General features: G+C 41.6%; 1 protein-coding gene across 13 annotated transcripts in view; it reads left to right on the top strand.

Annotated features, from left to right (window-relative positions):
* The window catches only part of RASGEF1B (RasGEF domain family member 1B), a 349,710-nt gene extending 330,175 nt beyond the window's left edge, over positions 1 to 19,535 (top strand). For 7 of the 13 annotated variants that reach the window (XM_065596028.1, XM_065596029.1, XM_042856387.2 and 4 more), the window contains 10 exons: positions 5,195 to 5,407; positions 5,539 to 5,613; positions 6,867 to 6,962; positions 7,421 to 7,523; positions 8,692 to 8,771; positions 9,828 to 9,923; positions 14,418 to 14,513; positions 15,734 to 15,857; positions 16,551 to 16,623; positions 18,172 to 19,535. In XM_065596028.1, coding sequence (XP_065452100.1) covers positions 5,195 to 5,407; positions 5,539 to 5,613; positions 6,867 to 6,962; positions 7,421 to 7,523; positions 8,692 to 8,771; positions 9,828 to 9,923; positions 14,418 to 14,513; positions 15,734 to 15,857; positions 16,551 to 16,623; positions 18,172 to 18,196 — 981 coding nt within the window. In that variant the 3' untranslated portion in view covers positions 18,197 to 19,535. Of the gene's footprint in view, positions 1 to 5,194; positions 5,408 to 5,538; positions 5,614 to 6,866; positions 6,963 to 7,420; positions 7,524 to 8,691; positions 8,772 to 9,827; positions 9,927 to 14,417; positions 14,514 to 15,733; positions 15,858 to 16,550; positions 16,624 to 18,171 lie in introns of all 13 variants that reach the window. The other 6 variants (XM_065596027.1, XM_008165683.4, XM_042856385.2 and 3 more) reach the window with 1 other exon arrangement.
* The last annotated feature ends 235 nt before the right edge of the window (positions 19,536 to 19,770 follow it).

Raw genomic sequence — 19,770 nt, 5'->3', positions numbered from 1 at the left:
CACCACAAGTGCCGGTTGCTGCAGCTCCCATTGGCTGGGAACCGCAGCCAATGGGAGCTGTGGGGGTGGGGCCTCTGAGCACTGGTAGCATGCGTCATGGAGACCTCGCCCCTCCACCACCTAGATGCTGCAGAGGGGGCCCCCAAACCTCTGCCCCCTAGCCCTGAACCCCCTTCCACACACCCAAACTGCTGCTGCTGGCCCAGGGCAGGCCCTGGGCCAGCACCAGCCGCTGCAGAAGTCACGGAGGCCATGGAAAGTCACGCAATCCGTGACAGACTCGCAGCCTTAATTATGAATAAAAATATTTTGGTGAACTCTAAAAAGTTGAATGAAAAGAAGAGTCCTTAAACAAACAAACAAAAACCATGAAACCTTTCATAAATTCCTAGATGCTAAGGCTGGAAAGGAGGGACTGCCGTGATCATCTGCTCTGACTTCCTATATCTCACAGGGCTAACAAGAAATACCTGTAAAGGTGATCAATCTAAAAGAAGCGAGACACATACACAATACAATCAGTATGAAAAGTGAAGAGAGAGTCTATATTAAAATCTAATGTAGATCTTTAAAAATCTGTGGTGGTGATCGTAACTCTTGAAAGGGTGGTATTGGTGGTTTCGTTAATGAGTCTTAGGTTAATGTTGTCCCTTTAAGGATAGTGCATGCTTTCGGGTGTATGATGTACAGCAGGTGTCATCAGAGAACATACTCACATGACAGGATTGTCCAGGAAAGAGTACAACATGTACCAGTGTGGCATTTGGAAGAACGATAAACAGAAAATACTGACTAAGTGGCAGCATGTTCATTGACATTCCCAGTGACTGGTGTTCATCCCGGTCTTTTATAACCTCCTGCATAATGTGCTGTTTACTCCCTCTTCTGCATAATTAATGAATTTTTCAGATGATAATAAATTGGAAGGAATTGTAAATACTGCTAAAGACATAAAATTACCTTGAGAGATTGAAAACAAGGGCAGAAGAGAACAAAATTTGGCTTAACTTTGAACTAAAAGGGAGGATAGCTCAGTGGTTTGAGCATTGGCCTGCTAAACCCAGGGTTGTGAGTTTAATCCTTGAGGGGGCCACTTAGGGATCTGGGGCAAAATCAGTACTTGGTCCTGCTAGTGAAGGCAGGGGGGCTGGACTCGATGACCTCTCAGGGTCCCTTCCACTTCTAGGAGATAGGTATAAGAGCAATAGAAAGATTTGGGGCCTAAAGGAATTGGTTTGAGAAAGACTGATGAAATAACCAAATATGTATAATTTTGGTTAGCATTTGGAGCACATAAAATAAAAGGAGAGAAAGGAATTATTTGGGGTGGTGTAAGGAGTTGGTGCCAGTTGAAGAAAATGAGTGAAATTAAGACTGGGAAAGGTGGAATATTAGAGAGCGTTTCTGGCAATGAGATGTATTAGTCTGTGGACTCATCTCTCCAGGGAAGTGATAGAAGCTCCATCACTTAATACATTTACAACTAGACTGGACACAATGCTACAAAATGTGCTGTAGGGAGCAATCCTGTCCTGGCTGGGAGATGGACTGGATCATCTAATAGGTCTCTTTCATCTCTGCTTCTCGGAATAGCTTAGTGATTGCCTTTAAAAAGATGGGGAAAGCAAGTGTGACAGTGGAGTTTTGCATGCAGTAAATTATTAGTGAAATTGGCTAGTGGATTGCTTGGAAGGATGAATGCAGGCTACTCGGACCTTGCTTCTATCTAACTGCACTGCAGATTAGTTCAGTATCACATGGATTGTGTGTGCAAGCCAGGGTCTTGAATGATGGGAAATAATCAGTTTCCTGTTCTCACTCAGTTTAGCTCTTTGTTTCAAAGTCCCATGTGTCACTGCTATTAAAACCTATCACGGAGAGCCTAATGCAGACTGTAGCGAGCTAGTAAATACAGCTATGGAGTGCTCCTGAAATGTGGTGATTTAATAGTAATGGAGACTAAAGTCCTCTCTCACCTCTGAGTTTCCTCTTTATAGAACTTCCCCACACAAAAGGTAAGCTTCCCACAATGCCCCAAACTTTTCTGGAAGGAACCACCCCTATGAGCAAGAGAGTAGTTCATACTCAGTGGCTCTTTCAGTGCTTGTCCTCCCTGCTGAGGTGATAGATGAAGACATAGGCAGCCACAGGGAAAAACTGGTGGGTGCTCTGCACCAACCGGTAGGTCCCTGTCCTCCTCCCCCCCCCCCCCCCCCCCCAAGCTCACCTCCGCCTCTGCTTCCTCCCTTGAGCCGGCCACCGCATCCTGCTTCTCCTCCTTCCCTCCCTCCCAGTGCTTGGGCCACAAAACAGCTGTTTCACGTGGCAAGCCCGGGAGTGGACGGGGGGAAGAGGGGGAGCGTGGCGTGCTGGGGGAAGGGGTGGGGCCATGGCAGGGATTTGGGGAGAGGTCTAATGGGACAGGGAGGGGCAGAGTTAGGGTGGGGCTGGGGGCGTGAGCACCCACTGGCGCAGAAAAAAGTTGGCTCCTGTGGATGAAGATACTAATGAATGCTGATTGCAGCAGTGGATCTTGGGATGTGGATATTTATCCACTAGGGACTGAACCATAGGATCTAGAAATGGACTCGACTTAATAGGCTTAGGCCATATCCCTGCTGGTATAGGATTGTTCCCTGTTCTACATTTATTAGAGGTTTTCATCCAGTCTCGTTCAAAATGTGCAAACGAGTAAGGTTTGTTCCATTTCCTTTGCAAGATTATTCATCAGACTACTAGAGCTCCCTATCATTAGGTTTGTCATGATATTGAGCCTCAGTTTTGTCTTTCATAATTTCATTCTATTGTTCCTACATCTACCCCTCTCCTTCCTTGGATTTTACACTCATCAAGTATTTCTAGACTGTTAACGCTCCCATCATCATTGGAAAAACTGTGTCCTTTTAGCTCTTTTAATCTTTCCTCATGGGTCATTCCCTCCAGTTTCTAATAGATTTCTTTCTGGTCTCTGTCCAGTTTGCAGTTTCTTTATGATAGAATACTTCATGAGCATGTGCAGTCTCACGAGAGCCATGTGTGAAGGGGGCTATTACCCCAAATGTGATGCCTCTACATTTGTAGCCCCGAGTTGCATTGACCTTTTTTTTCCTACCATATCTTGTATCTAGATTGACAACACAAACTCACTTTATGTACACCATCAAACATCCATCAGAAAGTAATGACTTTCAGTCACTATCCGTGTAGACGAGCTATAAGCAGGTGACCTAAAGGTGGAAGGCTCCATATCCATCACAATCCCAAACCCTCAAAACTTTCTAAAAATAAATAAATCAATATCAACATTATCCCTTTGTTTCGAGGCTTGATTCCTCCCTTCATTGTTCCATAACAGACTCAGTAGTAGTGGTCCAAAATGTGATGGTGCCATTATATTTAAAAGGGCCCTGCAGAAAAACTGAGACACAGAACAACATGAGTTATGAGAGTAATCTTATTTTTCACAACTTGGGTTGCTGCATAACTTATGAGCGGAGAGACAAGTCAGCAATGTGGTTGATGAATTGAAATAAAACTTGTATATTGCCCAAGGGGTGATATATATGTGGAAAGTTCAAATATGCTGAGTGGCTGAGAGTTGCAAAGCATTTGTCTTGTTATTGTGTAGCACAGAAAGTATGTGTATAGCTCTTTCTGTTTTACGTAAGTCTTCCATATGTGATCATGCTATTTATGTGTGTGGTGAGGGAACTTAATAAGGCCTTTTTTTAAATGCAGAATCAAAAGTCACACTACAAAAACTCATCAACTGTCTTATACGCAACTGGGTGAGAGGAAACTGAGCTGTGATTAGACTGACAAATGGACTGTTTTTTTTAAAAAGTTATGTTTCTAGTTAAATCATGTATATTCCATGGTTTAAGGTAAATACACCTCTACCCCGATATAACACGAATTCGGATATAACACGGTAAAGCAGCGCTCCGGGGGGGCGGGGCTGCGCACTCTGGCGGATCAAAGCAAGTTCGATATAATGCGGTTTCACCCGTAACAGGCCTGCACAACATGCGGCCCGTGTGGGCTCACTGTGTGGCCCATGGGGGGTGAGTAGGCAAGCGGCGGGTGAGGGAGGGAGGCTAAGGAGGCGAGCGGGAGGGTAGTGGGGACGGGGGTGCAGGTGAGCCGGCGAGCAGTGAGTTTGTGGCTGACCTGGTCTACTGATCTGGTCTGGCTCCCATCCCCTCTCCAAGGGTTGCAGCTGTCTGGAGGTGCCTGCCTTCCATGCCTTCCTCATTCATACATCATTCATTCAACAGGGCAATTGATTACAAAGTGGTGGGAAGATCTTATTCTACTTCTAGCAAAAAGACATTTTTCTTTTACCTTAATTATACTACCTTACGAGCCCGCTATAACATATTACAAAGGTTCAATACCGCTGTTTTGGTGGGGCGGCGCTGGGGAAGGAGGGTTTGTTTCTGCGGGGCGGGCAGCGCGGGGAGAGGTGTTTCGGGGGGGCTGGGCGGCGCTGGGATGGCAGTGTTTTGTAGAGTATCAGAGTAATTTAGCAGGCGTATCACCCCCTGCCTTTTAGCGGAGAGACGTTCACTAAGCTGTGAATGAAGATATGACTGCCATTTTGTAATTATTGTTAGCTCAACTGTGGATTAATTTCCCCGACTGATGTTAAAGACCTGTGCAAAGCTCTGTATGTAGATTTGCAAACTGCTTCCACTGAGGCCAATGGCAAAGACTCCTCTTGACATTAATAGGAGCAGACCTAGACTTCATGGGATTAGTCTTGATTTACACCAGAGAAAATAGAATTAGGTCCGTAGCATCATAGAATGACTACACTTTAAACTCCTGGATTAGGTTTTTTCCTTACTGCCTTAAACAGTGGGAGATGGTATTTTACCCAGATGGACAATGCTTCATTTTACACTGTTGGTGAAAGGTACTTTCCCTTTCTGTTGTGGCTTGGACTGGTGAGAACACCACTGAATCCCTAAAGCAATCAAACCTTAAATTAAGCGCTCCCAAGGACTACATGTTAAATGCATGCTCTTTAATGTACTGATTTGGCAGTGGTTGCTGTAAGAATACACTTGGTTCTGTGAGTTTCTAAGTTGATAATGAATATCCATCAGAACGAAGCTATCTTAGTGCCATCAGGAATTTAATAGCCTTTCATATTCTGGGAATATCCTTTGCTTGTCTTGTGTCATGGCAGATGTATCGGAAGAACGTACAGCAAATCATCCAGAGCCTGATCCGAAAACTTGCCTCTCTTAGCCAGTATGAAGAAGTACTTGCAAAAATCAATGCAACATCCACAGATCGACTGACAGTCCTGAAGACCAAACCTCAGTCCATACAGAGGGACATAATCACTGTCTGCAATGACCCTTACATGTTAGCCCAGCAGCTGACTCACATAGAGCTGGTAAGTTGTTGCCAGGTCATTCATATATGTATTTTCCAACCACAATTTTATTCTGCCTACTTTTTGCTTCTGTTTGAAATACAAATTGGCAGAGGAAATGATTGCTTGCTTTCATTTTTTTTTAAATGTAGGAGAGGCTCAATTACATTGGACCAGAAGAATTCGTCCAGGCGTTTGTACAAAAGGATCCCCTAGACAATGACCAGGTGAATGGAGGGGAACGAGAACAGTTGTAGAACTGGAATGGTATCCTATACTGACCCGTAAGCACTATACAGGATAGTTAGAATACTCTTAACTCTAGATAGATATCAGCATGAATATGCTTGATAGCTGAACTTTTAAAAAATATCCGCTTTCGGGTTTTACTTTGTGTGAATCATTGTCCATTTAGGGAGCAAATCCAGCTCCTGTTCCGTCTTTGCTCAGGCAAACAAACTCCCATTCACTTAAATTGATTTCAGTGATTTTTACACCAGCTGAGGATCTAGCCCTGGGAATGGTTTCTCGTGACCATCCGTTCCGTGGTCTATAGCCAAGATGAGATGCATTTCAACCTTGACGCTTGCCCCATCCATTATTCCCCTCCTGTCCTTTTAGGAAATTGAGCTATTTGAAACAAACCGAGGAAGGTCAAATTGCAGTCCTTTTTGCAGCTACAGTACAAGATGTATTGAAGAGAATTCTGAGTTATAGAATGAAGGGCAAGGACAAAGTGCTTTTAACTAACTGTGCTGGAGCTGTTACCTCTTTCGTTCATGTTCCGGAGATGCTTATGATCCGCATGTTGACTGTGCCATGTAATTTGTACTGTAATTACCTGTTCTCCTCAAATGTGGCAAACAGAATATAATAGCTTTTATCCAGCTGGGATTCTGAAATGCTTTTCTATAGATAATGAAAATCTCTCCACCCACTGCTACTCAGACCCTCTGGGATGAATTGTGGGAACTGTTCCAATGCACTACCTAATAGCACAGCACAGAACAGGAAAGGAAGAATAAGACTCCAGCTGAAATTACTGGGAGAATTTTAAGAAGGCAGAATGTAATCTGCTGGTTGGGCTTAGACGCTGGAATTGACATGCCAAATGAGTGGTCAGGACTCAATTTTATCTCATTCAAAATCCAGCACCACAGTGTCCCCTTGCATTATGATTCAGCATTGCTTTAGTCCTGATTCAGCAAAGTGCTTCAATGGGACATAAGCAAGTGCTTGACGTTGAGCACCTACCTGCACATGTGCTTTTCTGAATCAAGGCCTCCGAGAAATGTCACCTGCTGAATCACCAACACCACTTTTCTGCATCTCCTTGAGTTTTCTTTGGCGATTGACCCTACTTTTACCTTATGACTGGGTGAAAGTTTAAGGTGGCCAGGTTACAGATTAGGAATCTCACTCTCTCAAGGAAGAATGCAGAATAAGTTAACAAGGTTGTGTTTTCCCTTTCTTTCTTCAGAGCTGTTACGCTGATCGAAAGAAGACCCGTAACCTGGAAGCCTATGTAGAATGGTTTAACAGACTCAGCTACTTAGTTGCTACAGAAATCTGCATGGTGAGCAAGTCCCTTTCCTTCGCACACAACAATTTTCTGTTTTTGAAACTATGAAGCATCATTAGCTTCATTACTCTCCCTTTGGCTTTCTCCCACTCTCCTACACCCCCACCATCATATGTTCTCCTTTATGCCTAGAAGAGCCTCTGTCCCATCTTGTTTATCAACCACCTTCTCTCTTCTTTAGATACCTCCCATCCACAAATCCTTCATAAGGCTCCTTCTCCAATAATTCCCCAGGCCCTCACTGTCCTGAAGTTCCTTAACTCCTTTGGTTTGTCTTTCTCCTCTCAGAAGTGTTTTGGAGTAAGAAATGCCACTTGCTCTATTTGTAGAACACAGTGTGAAGTTGCAGCACCTACAGAAGAGATGTTTAACAATAGTGTCATCCCTTTTTGGAGTCCAACGGAGGTCTCCCTTTCCTGCTAAAGAATAACACTATTATTTGTGTCTCGCAGCCTGTGAAGAAGAAGCACAGAGCAAGAATGATAGAATATTTCATTGACGTGGCCAGGGAGTGTTTTAACATTGGCAACTTTAACTCCTTAATGGCGATTATTTGTGAGTATAAAGGCTGGGGATTTATGGGAGAGTTTTTCCTTGTCTTTAATCTAAAGCTTAAAAAAAAATCATCATTTGGATGCTTAAATATGGGAGCCTATTCTCTAGTTACAGTACCCAGCAGGGTGGGAAGGGAAGGAAATGATGGAGAGTAGATAAATATCTTTGTTATATTATACATTTATAAAAGATTGGAAAAGTGTTCTAGTTCAAGCTACCGTTACCTTCAATTACACCGTTAAAAAGAGAGGACGAGAGAGATGACTTAGTGTTTAAAAGACTCATTGGATGATATATGCTTCAAAAAGCTCAGTACCTTCCAGCCCCATTCCCTGGAGCATACTGGGTTCTTGGCAATGGTCCTAATCCTCCTGATCAATGGTATTACTTATAGGTGTAAAATTATTTTTATGCTCAAGTGTTTGGAGTAGTGGGGTTGAACCTATCCCCATTTTGAAGTAACTCAAAATTCCTGTTGACTTCAGGAGGAGTTGTCGTCGTCTCAGGCTCCACTGACCATTGTATATAATAGTCAAAGATACCCTATATATTGAAAGAGTATAAAGGTGACCCTTCACTTAGCCTCATTGCATCTGCATAGGGGAGGTGAGATGTAGCATGGGCAGCCCCTACTTCTAGATTTCCAGTGAGAGGTCTATCTGTTCTGTACGACGTAGCTGATGTTGCTTGGCTTGATGACTGCATTGCATGCAATAGAAGCCCACAGACTTGTATTCAGAAAATTTACTGACCACACTTTAAGGAGAATAATGAGGTTGTCCTCAATTTTTACACTGTAACTTTTCAGCTCTCATCACCCACTTTTTTAGTAAACTCTCATCCCAAAGTATCATAATGGGATACCTTTTATTAATCTCCTTCCCTTATTGGACATGGTCTGGGGTTAAAATACATGGAACCCATCCCCAGCCAGACAGGGAAAAATAAAGATCTATCAATAACATGTAGAATTGATGGGTACTGCTGTTTCTATTATACTGTAAATATATTGGTAGTAAAAATACCTAGAAATGGCTATATCTCCTATGAAAAGCCTTCTTTTGTTAATAGCACTTTCATTGTAGAATTACTTTGAATCTTAGTTACTTTGTTTTTCTTACACTAGTTTTGTTCTATTAAATTTTTAAATTGTCTTTCTCTTATAAAGCTGGTATGAACATGAGTCCGGTCTCCCGGCTAAAGAAGACCTGGGCAAAAGTCAAGACGGCCAAATTTGACATTCTTGAGGTATGTTTAACTTATACGCGGTCACACTGCTGTCAACAGTAGGTTTGTCTTGTGAGTCTTACTGGGTCTTGTCCTATTGGATATTGAATGAAATTTTATGTGTGCATGTCCCTATGCAAATTCATGCACTCTGTTGGAGTCCTTCAACTGACTTCTGGCCTCTGTTAATTCCTGCTAGGTCCCTTTTGGGTTTAGAAGAGCCAGCCGCTCAATATACGTTGCAGTTTTATTGCAAAACCTACTTGCCAACTGGAACTAGTTGAAATGTTTTCAATTGGGACTTGAAATTGTGGGTAATTCTTCTTAGCTTAGAGGTGTGCAATAGGGTTGTGGTGGGAGAGTAAATAAACCAAGAAAAATTCTGCTTTCAAATCTGAATGGTAGAATTTAACCCTTAAGGGTGTGTGTACACTAGAGTTGGGAGGTTTTTTGTATCTCAAGTTCATTGACTGCTAACGAACTCAAGGTAGCTAACACATTTGTAGAGGGCAACATGAGCATTCTAGGTTACAAATTTGTGTGCTACCCTAGGGATTCAGATTTGCTGTTACCAATGTGTTAACTATCTTGAATTAATTGGCAATCCAGTTGAGATTTTTCAAACAATTTGTATGGTAGAAAATGTGACTCTCAGTACATGTGTGCAACTCCTATTAATCTCACAGCAAGTTACACACACTGGAAGAGCCGAATATTGGTCTCCTGATTTGAGACCCATTGTATGGCTCTGAGAGCAGAATTTTAGCCTTGGAATTTGAGTTGATAGTACAGGTGTTTTTTTGGGAGGAAGTGTGACAAGTCTGACTGATGCACAGTATTGCTTCTATGAAAGCCTGATTTGTACTTGCTCACTGGGCACTCTTTAAAAGTGAGTTTCCATGTGTAAGGATCTCACAGAGCAGTAGATTTGTTTTAGCTGTACTTTAAAGATGGCATTTGTGATGCAATTCAATAGACATCTTGGGTTCTAAACGTAGCCTCTCTAGTGAAAAGCACTGTACATGTATTGGCACTAAATTTCCGAAGGTCATTATTTACATTTCTTCCCACTTCTAGCATCAGATGGACCCTTCTAGCAATTTTTACAATTACCGAACCGCTCTGCGTGGAGCAGCTCAGAGGTCCTTGACGGCGCATAGCAACAGAGAGAAGGTAGTTCGTGAATCACTTAGATTAACAAGCACATTTCATTACTGTCCGTTTGCTATGTGGTGAGCTGTTCTTGAGCTATTCAAATTCTAAGGCACCAACCTCAGTCAGCTTCCTTTAAAATATGTGCCTCAACATTGGGTCTCTGTCCTCCCATGAGGCTTGTGTAGTGGATCACCAAGAACAAGACTTTATCCTCTGGTATGGTATCTGAGAACAGAACAGGGAAAGAAATGGGAAATCTTACAGGGTTAGAGAGCTTGGGATAAAGATCCTTTCACCTCATGATTTCAACTGGAAGCCCAGTCCAGGTTCGTACTGACTGAAAGGGGTTACTATCTTCATATCCTAAATGAAGTAGGATTAGTGGTCTCAGCACAGGTCCCAGTGGGTAGGTGCCTACATCCGAGAGAACATCACGAATGGCACTTTGGTTCCATTGTCAGCAGTCTAGGTGGAAAAGCCAAGGTTTGAAAGGAAGAGTGGCTGAGCTACTATGTTGTCCTTATTTGTTGGTCCTTCCAGATCAGAGCCAAGGAGCAATAGTGGGGCAGTGTGAGGAAACGTGCACTGGTGCCACTCATGCTGTGTGCCACCCTCTAGATGAAATTCAGTCTCAAGGAGTTTCAATCTGACTCCTTTCATGAGCATTTCATACACTATACTTTTTTTTTTTTTTTTAATTGCCCCCAGTGATTTTTCTTCCATTCCCCTATTCCTCTGGACACCAGTGTTTCTGTGGAAGGGAAGGAGATCTGGGAGAGGACCTTTCGGTACCAGCACCTCCAGGAAAAGCCAGTTAGCATATCTGCATATCTGCAAGCAATGAATGCTAGTACAAAGGTGACTAGTCTGAACCTGAAGAGCCCTGAGAAATGTCATAGGTTTTGGAGGCAGAAGGCTCTCTTGAAGGCATTCCATGCTATTTGCATGCGGGATATACACTAAGAGAGTCAGATTCATGTTAATGTAGGTCTTGAACAGGCAGAAAGAAAGTGGAAATTTTGATGAGTGCCCCATAGGGACTGGTAAACATGAGAAAAATAAATAATAGTCTAATGCAGGGGTTCTCACGACCCCAGGAGGGGGGACTGAAGCCTGAGCCCACCTGAGTCCTGCCACCTGGGAGGGGGAGACCAAAGCCCAAGGGCTTCAGACCCAGGCAGGGGGCCTGTGACCTGAGTCCCGACACCCAGGGCTGCAGCCTTTGGGCTTCAGCTTTGGCCCCAAGTGGTGGGGCTTGGGCTTCAGCCCTGGGCCTCCCAGCAAGTCTAAGCCAGCCCTACCCACTTTGAGGTCCCGACCCACAGTTTGAGAACCACTGGGCTAGTGGATGCACAACAGGCTTTACTCTTATTCTTTTAAAAAGTGGCTTATTTAATATTTTTTTAAACAACTTAAAAACCCCATGAAGAAAATGATTTCTATCTACACGTCTGTCTTGCCGTCTCTGTTTTGCCTGCAGTGGCAGACACAAATATCCATTTTACACTGCTGCTGTTTTTTTTTTAATTCCTCTTCATTCTGCTTTACAAAAGGATCAATTTTTGAGAGATTCTTTGCAGCAAAATAACAAACAAACAAAAAAACAGGATGAGAGTGCAAGCAGTTAGATGGACTGAGGCTTTTTGGATGAAAGACACTGGAGGGAAAAGCTCGGTGTATCTTTCACATATTGCCCTGGGTCAAAGATGTGTTAGACAGAAAGTTTGCTCCCTGCTTAGTACCATTGTAGCTGTTTTAAAGTGCTGTGTATCCTTGGGCTTTGGTAAAAACAAAAAACTGTTTCAGATCCCATGGGATTTTATTTGTGTTCATATTAAGAAGTGCTGTACTCCACAAATAGTCCGACTGATCTCAGTGGGATTATAATGCTGGTCCGGGTCCTCCTATGCACATGTCCACCCATATAGATCATATCGAAGCCCAGTTCCCTCACTGATTTTGCATGGCCACGTTTGTCCATGTGGGTCAGCCTTGCAGGATCAGAGTGGTCAGTAGCATAATAAGATCCAGAAGGATTAATTTTAATAATAATGCCTTAGATGAATGAGTATAGGAAGAAATTGCTGCCATTGTATTGCGTATTATTCAGTTTTACTTTCCTCTTCTCTTGTTTTGAAATGGGGATTTGGGCAGGCGGGATGGAAATTGTGTAAAGATTACCCTGTTCCAGTGTTTGACTCTGCCTAGGGTAAACCACAAACACTTGTGTCCTAAACCCCAAATGTTTGTGTTTGGAATGTCTAGACTAGCATTTCTAGTCCACTAGTCAACTCGAGTCAAAATGGGGAACGCAAGCATGAATCTAGACATTCTTCTAAACGTCTCTTCTCTGCATGACCTTTACCAGTTCAGCTTTAAAGGTGCCTTGCTGGGGTTCATTAGTGTGAATAGCCAAGAATAACGAAGTATCCTTGTGACCTAATCAGGTTAGGCCAAGAATCCTCTCTTGAAACACAAGAGTAGCTGTAACATTACTGAGAAATGGAGGCAAAGAAAGATACAACCTCTTTGCAATAAACCAGTGTTTGAGAAATAACCAGGACTTGGACATACATTAATGCAGAACCTTTGTTGCATCCCTTGAATTTCTCTTGGAAAGGAGCCAAATAGCTTGCTAACCTACCTCCACTTAGAGGCAAGTTACTAAATAATTCATCAACTTCTTATAATATTGGCTCTGCATGTCAGGATTAATAAACCCGATCTTCGTGCTTATAGAATAAATTTAACTATAAGGCAGGATGATACTTATACGTTCTGCTCGCTCATGCATGTTTTGCACTTAAAAATAAAATATGGGTTTTGAGAGCTAAGAGCCTGTTTGAATACAAATCAAGGTGTAAAATCCTGCATACATTATGTAGATTCAGGAATCCAGAGAGTTTATTCCTATATATTTATTTGTAGACCTGAGTGAAATTTGGAAATTCCAAATTTCCACTATTGTTTTTGTCCCAAATTGGGACAAAAAAGTTCAGAATTTCTGTTATGATCAAACTTAAGAAAATTTTTTCCTAAAGAAAACATTTTGACATTCCCAAAATCAAAATGTTTCATTTTGGTTTATTGAATTGACCCGGAATCTTTCCCCCCCATTGTGGTGCATGGCTTCATGGGAGCTTTAGTTCAGGACCCTGGTGCCACCATTCTCCCAAATGGGCCAGGTTCCCTAGCCAGACCTACATCTCCTTTGATGCACCCAGTCTTGTGACTCCAGCGATGTGCCACGGAAAGCTTGGTCATAAAGAAATCTGTATTGTATTATGGCAGATTTAGTCCTCCAGGGAGCCCAGCCCAATATAAAGAACGAGAACCCCATAGCGAAATAGTTCTGTTGAATTGTTTCAAAACTAAACTTTTTGGGTTAGTTCAACAAAATGAAATATTCTGATTTGGATCAAACTGACCCACAACAAAGTTCAATTTTGTTCAGTTTTCCCATGGAAAAGTTTTGATTTTTCAGGAACTGCATTTTCTGTCAGGAAATCATTCCTGACTAGCTCCATTTATTAGCCATTGGCTGAAACAGAGTCATATGATCCTGTCTGGGTTGGAAAGAGGAGCCCTTATAGAAGGATGGAAATGTAGGGCTGGAAGAGACCTGTTTTTTGTGAGACGGGACCAAATATACCTAGATGATCCCTGACAGGTGTTTACCCTGTTATTAAATCTCCGATGATGAGGATTCCACAATGTCCCTTGAAAGCCTATTCTAGTGCTTAAATATCCTTACAGTTAGGCAGTTTTTCCTAATAACTAATCTAAATCTCCCTTGCTGCAAATTAAATCCATTACTTCTTGTCCTACTTTCAAAGGCGATTGAGGGGCATAGAGCAGATCTATAGGAAAAAATATTCCTCCTTGGTTGCAGAAGTGACCTCCATATGGCAACATTACCATCAGCTCTTTGGGCTTTATCGCTGTTGATGTGTTTTTTCAGCTCTCCACAGCATTCTGACTTGGGCATTAACATCCAGATACCTGTTTATAATGCACAAACAAGAAGTGAGGTACCTCTGAATGTATACATTCTAGAGTCTGCAAGCATGGGTGAGGAAAGGTCAAACTAATGAGGGCCACTATAACAGAAACGGAGCACGTTAGGCAGACAGCTGTCATTCCAGAGGTAGTGAATGTACATTGTGTGCTCAGGTGACAAGTATGGCCATGAAAACAGATGGATTAACTGCAATTCTGAGAGCGCTAGAGGCTTTCCAGAGACACAGTGGATGGAAGGAGTCTGGGACAAAGAAAGGAGGTGGAACCGAGATGAAACTAAAGAGACTAGACTGAGTGGGGTGATAACTGACTTTACTTCATGTATTCTAAAATGCAGCATGCCCATAAGATGAAAGGAACACTTGCAGACTTTGCCTTTTCAGTATGATGTTTAGTTTTTATACAAGGTGATTTAATTTTTCATACATGTGGTACTACTGTTGTTTCTCGATTCTGTGTCCGACTGAAGGTGGACTCTTGTTCTTTCTTTAGATCGTGATACCTTTCTTCAGTCTCTTAATCAAAGACATTTACTTTCTCAACGAGGGCTGTGCCAATCGCCTTCCAAACGGCCATGTCAATTTTGAAGTGAGTAGAACATTTTATTTAGAACTGGATATTACTTAATTGCCACTCCTTTAACTCCCTGATCAGAAAACATAACCCAGTTCTTGATCCTGCTTTCATTGGGAACAAAATTAGGCCACAAGTTTAGTACCAGTTATTACTAGAGATGGTCAGAAATCTTGATAGAATGCTTTTCTGTCAAAAAATACAGATTTGTCAAAATCAAAACATTTTTGTAGAAATGTGTCAATGTTGCCAATTTTTAGATAGGGATGATGGAAAAGTCACAATGATCAATTTTGATAGTTTCAATTCATTTTATCTAAACTTAAATATTATATTATATTAATGTAACTATTTATATATTTTAATATACTAGAAGTAAAACTTTTATTTCGCAGAAAATATTGATGTTTCAGCCTTTCTTTCCAAATTGGAACAAACTTTTTGAAACATCAGAATTTCCCATGAAATGGAAATTCTAATTCCCAACCATTTTTAGTTGCTGCATTCCACTGCTTAGTGGAGTGTTGTATTAGCTGCGTGGTACAAGTCAGTCTTTCGGGGGTTCTGCTTTTTAAATTCTCCATGTGGTGTGAGCGTGTATACATGATCGCAATATATTAATATTATGTACACATACTTTCTACTTGTAGGAAATACTATAGCACATAGATGCACATTAGTTTCAGTAACCTTTTCTGAACCTGAATCGTATGATCTGGAATGCCCTGGTGTTCAAGGCTGATCGAAAAACTTTTTAAATGAAACATTTTACTGTTGGAAAATGATGTTTTGTCAAAACTGGAATTTTACATGTGGAAATATCTATTTTAGCAGAACTTTCCATGATGGAAAAATCTGAACTTTTCAAGTCAACAAACTGAAACTAAACATTTGAATTTGGGAACATCAAAATGTTCGGTTTGGATCAAAAATGTCAAAATGAAACATCCAGACACTTCCAAAGTGGCTTTTTTTCTAAACACTTTGTTCTGCAAAAGGTTGTGATATTTTAATATGGGTTTTGTCTCAATTTGGAACAAAAGATAAATATCTAAATATTGGAATTTCCCCAGGAACAGAAATTCAGTTTTTCCACTCCTCTTGTGTTACTGCTTGAAAGTCTGACTGGAAATTAGCCTAATTTAAACCCAGATTCATTTATCTATGTTCAATCAAGCACATTGCTAAAATTCATACATCTTGTGTTTTTGTTTGCCCCCACTCCCCATTTATAGAAATTTTGGGAGTTAGCGAAACAAGTGAGTGAGTTTATGACATGGAAGCAAGTGGAGTGTCCGTTTGAGAGGGATCGGAAGATCCTACAGTACTTGCTCACTGTCCCAGTCTTCAGTGAAGATGGTAAGGAATACACTGTGCTCTGCTTTTCAAATGATTATGTGCCAAATATTGCTCACTCTCTTCCTGTGTTAAGTTATCCCTTTGATGAAGGACGACCTAGTCCTGGAACACAAATCTAAATATGATCTATAAGTTACAGTGGACCCACAGAAACACAGGGAATAAAAGTTACCTTTTGAAAGTGTGTTTGTTCTCTGAAACGTGGCTTTGGCCCCTTTTCCTGCTTTAAAATAAAAGAATATTTTTAAGTAATGGAAAAACAAATAAGAATTGGGAAGCAAGTCCACAAAAACATAATCCAAAGTGTATGTATTTGCTTTGCCTTTAAGAAGGTTTTGACCTAGGGGATGCTGCTAGAAAAACAATTTGGGACTCTGCCTTTAGTTCAAAAAGCAATATTGCTCTGAGCTCAAACCTTTCTTTTGCAAGTGTTCGCTTCTATCTTCCTATGTTTTAGGTTTCCTCAGCTCTTCTTCTTTTCCCTGAGGATAGTCTTTGTTCTCATGTACTTTTTGTTAGTATTGACTGAATACAATTGTGAGTGACGATGTACTTGGTAATGGAACTATGGAGCCATAATCTGATGGATGGCTAATATGAAGAGATTTTATTTTGCTGCAGGACACTGTAGGAGAATGGTGAATTTTCAAAATGCCAGTAGCACTAATATGTCATTCTTCCCTCTGATTGCAGCACTTTACATGGCTTCCTATGAGAGCGAAGGTCCTGAGAATCACATTGAAAAAGACAGATGGAAGATGCTAAGGTTTGTGTCAAAGGTTATTGGCATCAATAAATCAACAGAGTGAGATGTAATTCTAGCTTCGGACAGTTAAAAACCAAATGACACATTATATGCTTCAACAGATGGGACGGAGTATCAACTTAAAACCGTCTCTGAGCTTCTGGATTTTCTGGAAGAATTAGTACAGCCACTTCTTATTTATCTTGCCCCAAAGGGATTTGGAATGCAGCTTAATTTTAAATTAGGATATCCTGCCCAACTCAGTTTAGAAAAACCTCTCTGAAGTTTTAGAAAGCTTGTCTCGCTGATACTGTGAGCTCAGTTTTTCAAACAGAGGTGCCTGAGTTAATTGTCCCATTCTGAACCTGGGCTCTCAAACCTAGAGAGAGTTTTTGGGTAACTCCATGTGAAGATGGATGACTTAACTTAATTAATTAATAAATAGGTATATCTCCATTTATTAATATATAATCTCCCAGATCTGGAAGGGACCCTGAAGGGTCATCAAGTCCAGCCCCCTGCCTTCACTAGCAGGACCAAGTACTGATTTTGCCCCAGATCCCTAAGTGGCCCTCTCAAGGATTGAATTCACAACCCTGGGTTTAGTAGGCCAATGCTCAAACCACTGAGCTATCCCTCCACCCAGGACTGAAGATCTCGGGCTTCGGCTCCAGGCAGTGAGGCTTGGGGTTCAGCCTGGGCCAGTGTAACACCAGCTCTAGTGACCCCAATAAAACGGGGTCGTGACCCACTTTGGGGTCCCGACCCACAGTTTGAGAACCGTTGAACTAGGCAATAACCTTATTGTAACGTTCGATGCAGGGCCAACCTTAAGGATAAGCAACTGCTTGGCAGCCTCAGCAACTCATAGCTCACACTAGTTTCTGTGGTATTAGAAGCAGAGGGGAAAGCTCACAAAGCCTGTTGTGGGGTGGGCGGGTTGTTGTTGTGTGTGTGGTTTTTTTTTTTTTTTTTTTTTTTTTTTTAAAGCTGTTTCTAGTCCCATCACCTCACCCCCAATTCTTTCCAGTGGCAAAAGAACCCAGGACTCAATTTTCTCCAGTATGTCCCCTGGCAGTACCTGCCTTCCTCGCTTGTGGTCCCTCAGAGCATAAGGCCATCTCTGGTGTAATACATTTACTGCTCTTGTCCACTCTTAGGGTCCCAGTGGGCGTACTAGAGAGTATTCTGCAGTGTAGAGTTCTTTATGGTTTTGTTTCCGATGTAAGCAGATGGTTGCTGTTCAGCTAGCTTCTTCTGTAGGCACGTTTTTCTTCTCACTTGTGCATCATGGGAGACTTAACAGCTCAATGGGACTAGTGCCAACCCATTGGGGAGGGAAAGCTCTTACTCTGCAAATGGATGGCTGGGGATGCACACACCCAGTGCTGATTATACTCAGACAAAACAGAGAAAGAGAGAGAGTCTGGCCTTGAAAACCTGCCAGAACACGTGATAAGAATGCAGAAAACTGAGGTCAGCATTATGGGAGGCAGTCTGAGCCTATCTGGGGATAGTTGCATCATTGTAATGAATGCTGCTATTTACTCTTTCTCTCTCTCTCTTTAGGTCAACACTTTTAGGCAGAGTTTAACATATGAGATGCCTGCTGCTCCTGCCGCTACTGTGTGATGTGGACTAGGAAGGGACCCGGTTTGGTTTATTTTGTGTGTGTACTGAATGGCATCGAAGTGATGGGAACTGTGCAGTCAATTGAGAAGACATGTCAGCAAAGATAAAAACAAGTTAACTCAAGAACAAACAGGCACCTTCTCAGATCGGACAGATCAGGTTAAATCACAACTCGCTTGGCTATTGATTGAGGACAGGAATGACAGAATCCTTTGAAGATCTCAAAATTCCTTGTATGAATCATTTCATAACACCTGGATGGGATTTTTCTCTTTGTTTTGTTGGCGCTTGCTGCTACTACGACTTTCATGGTTTGGTACTGGATTATAGGGCTTTCCGTTCCTCCAGCTGAATCCCAAATCTGCATTAGAAGAACTTCCACTCCCAATATGCTGAATACAGCCAGGAGCTCAGCTTGCGTCAGCATTGCCAAGAAGGGATAGGACTGGATTAAAAAAAAGCAAAAAACTGGCTGCTGTGGGGACTCCCCCTCCCCCATTTTAATGATAGTTATTTTTTTGTTTTGTTTTGTTTTTCCATAAAGTTTTTGAGTTGGCTGCTGGTTGGCAAACTCGTTGTCATTCTAAGTTATATTTTTAAAAAAGTAATAATAGAATCAGTGCTGTGGTAGGAAATTCAGGCACTAGAAAAATACAGTAACTATGTAGCTGCGACCATCTTACATCTTCTAGTAAGGTGTTTTGGTTTTTTCTTTCAACTGTTTACCACCTTTTTCTAGACATTCTTATATTTTTACTGTAGCCTTTTGTTACTCTAAATTTCCATCTTGATGACTACTTCCTGTATTAAGTTGAGCAATCTGATTGCTTTTGTTTTCTTGAATTCTACTTGTGAAACCACTGCACAGGCTGCATTACAAATAATATCAAATTCTGTGTTATTTAAGTCGTCGTTTTTACTTTTGCTTTTTTTTTTTTTTTTGGTAACAACTGGACTATGTAATCCAGTTTGACTGAAATGGTAAGATGCCAAGAAACAAAAAAAGATTGTTTTTGTTCACAGCTGTAGTCAAAGAGAAATCTCCTTTGTGTTTGCTTCCTGGATTATCATTGTTATGACTGTGAAATAGCTCACTTTGTTACACATCTAATATGTCTGTTGTCACTCCAAATACTTACCCACTCTATTTATCCTAGGAAAAATCCTGGGGAATAAAGAGAAACTGTAGATTTAGTCTGCCCTGGATGGGAAGTCACATGCTAAACAAAGGGACATGTAAATACCGTGCCACTATTTAAAAAATGGAAAAAAATAAAATCATGTATTTATGTTGCACTGCATCTCTCTAGACTTTCAGATGTGTCTACAGTGTGCCCTTCTAAGCTACCAATATAGGACCTGGCTTGGGACAACATTGAAATATGTGCTTCAGTCCATCCTGATTCAGACAAGCAATGAAACATACGCACAAGGATAAGCACATGTATAAGCACCGTTTCTGGATAGGGAAGTTGTCCTGAATTGCCAGCTGCTGAATGGTACAAGGTGTTGGAAAGGACTGATTGGTATATTTTA

Source organism: Chrysemys picta, chromosome 5 (assembly GCF_011386835.1).
Source record: "Chrysemys picta bellii isolate R12L10 chromosome 5, ASM1138683v2, whole genome shotgun sequence".
Lineage (NCBI taxonomy): Eukaryota > Metazoa > Chordata > Testudines > Emydidae > Chrysemys > Chrysemys picta.
This window is presented reverse-complemented; position numbering and strand designations above follow the sequence as displayed.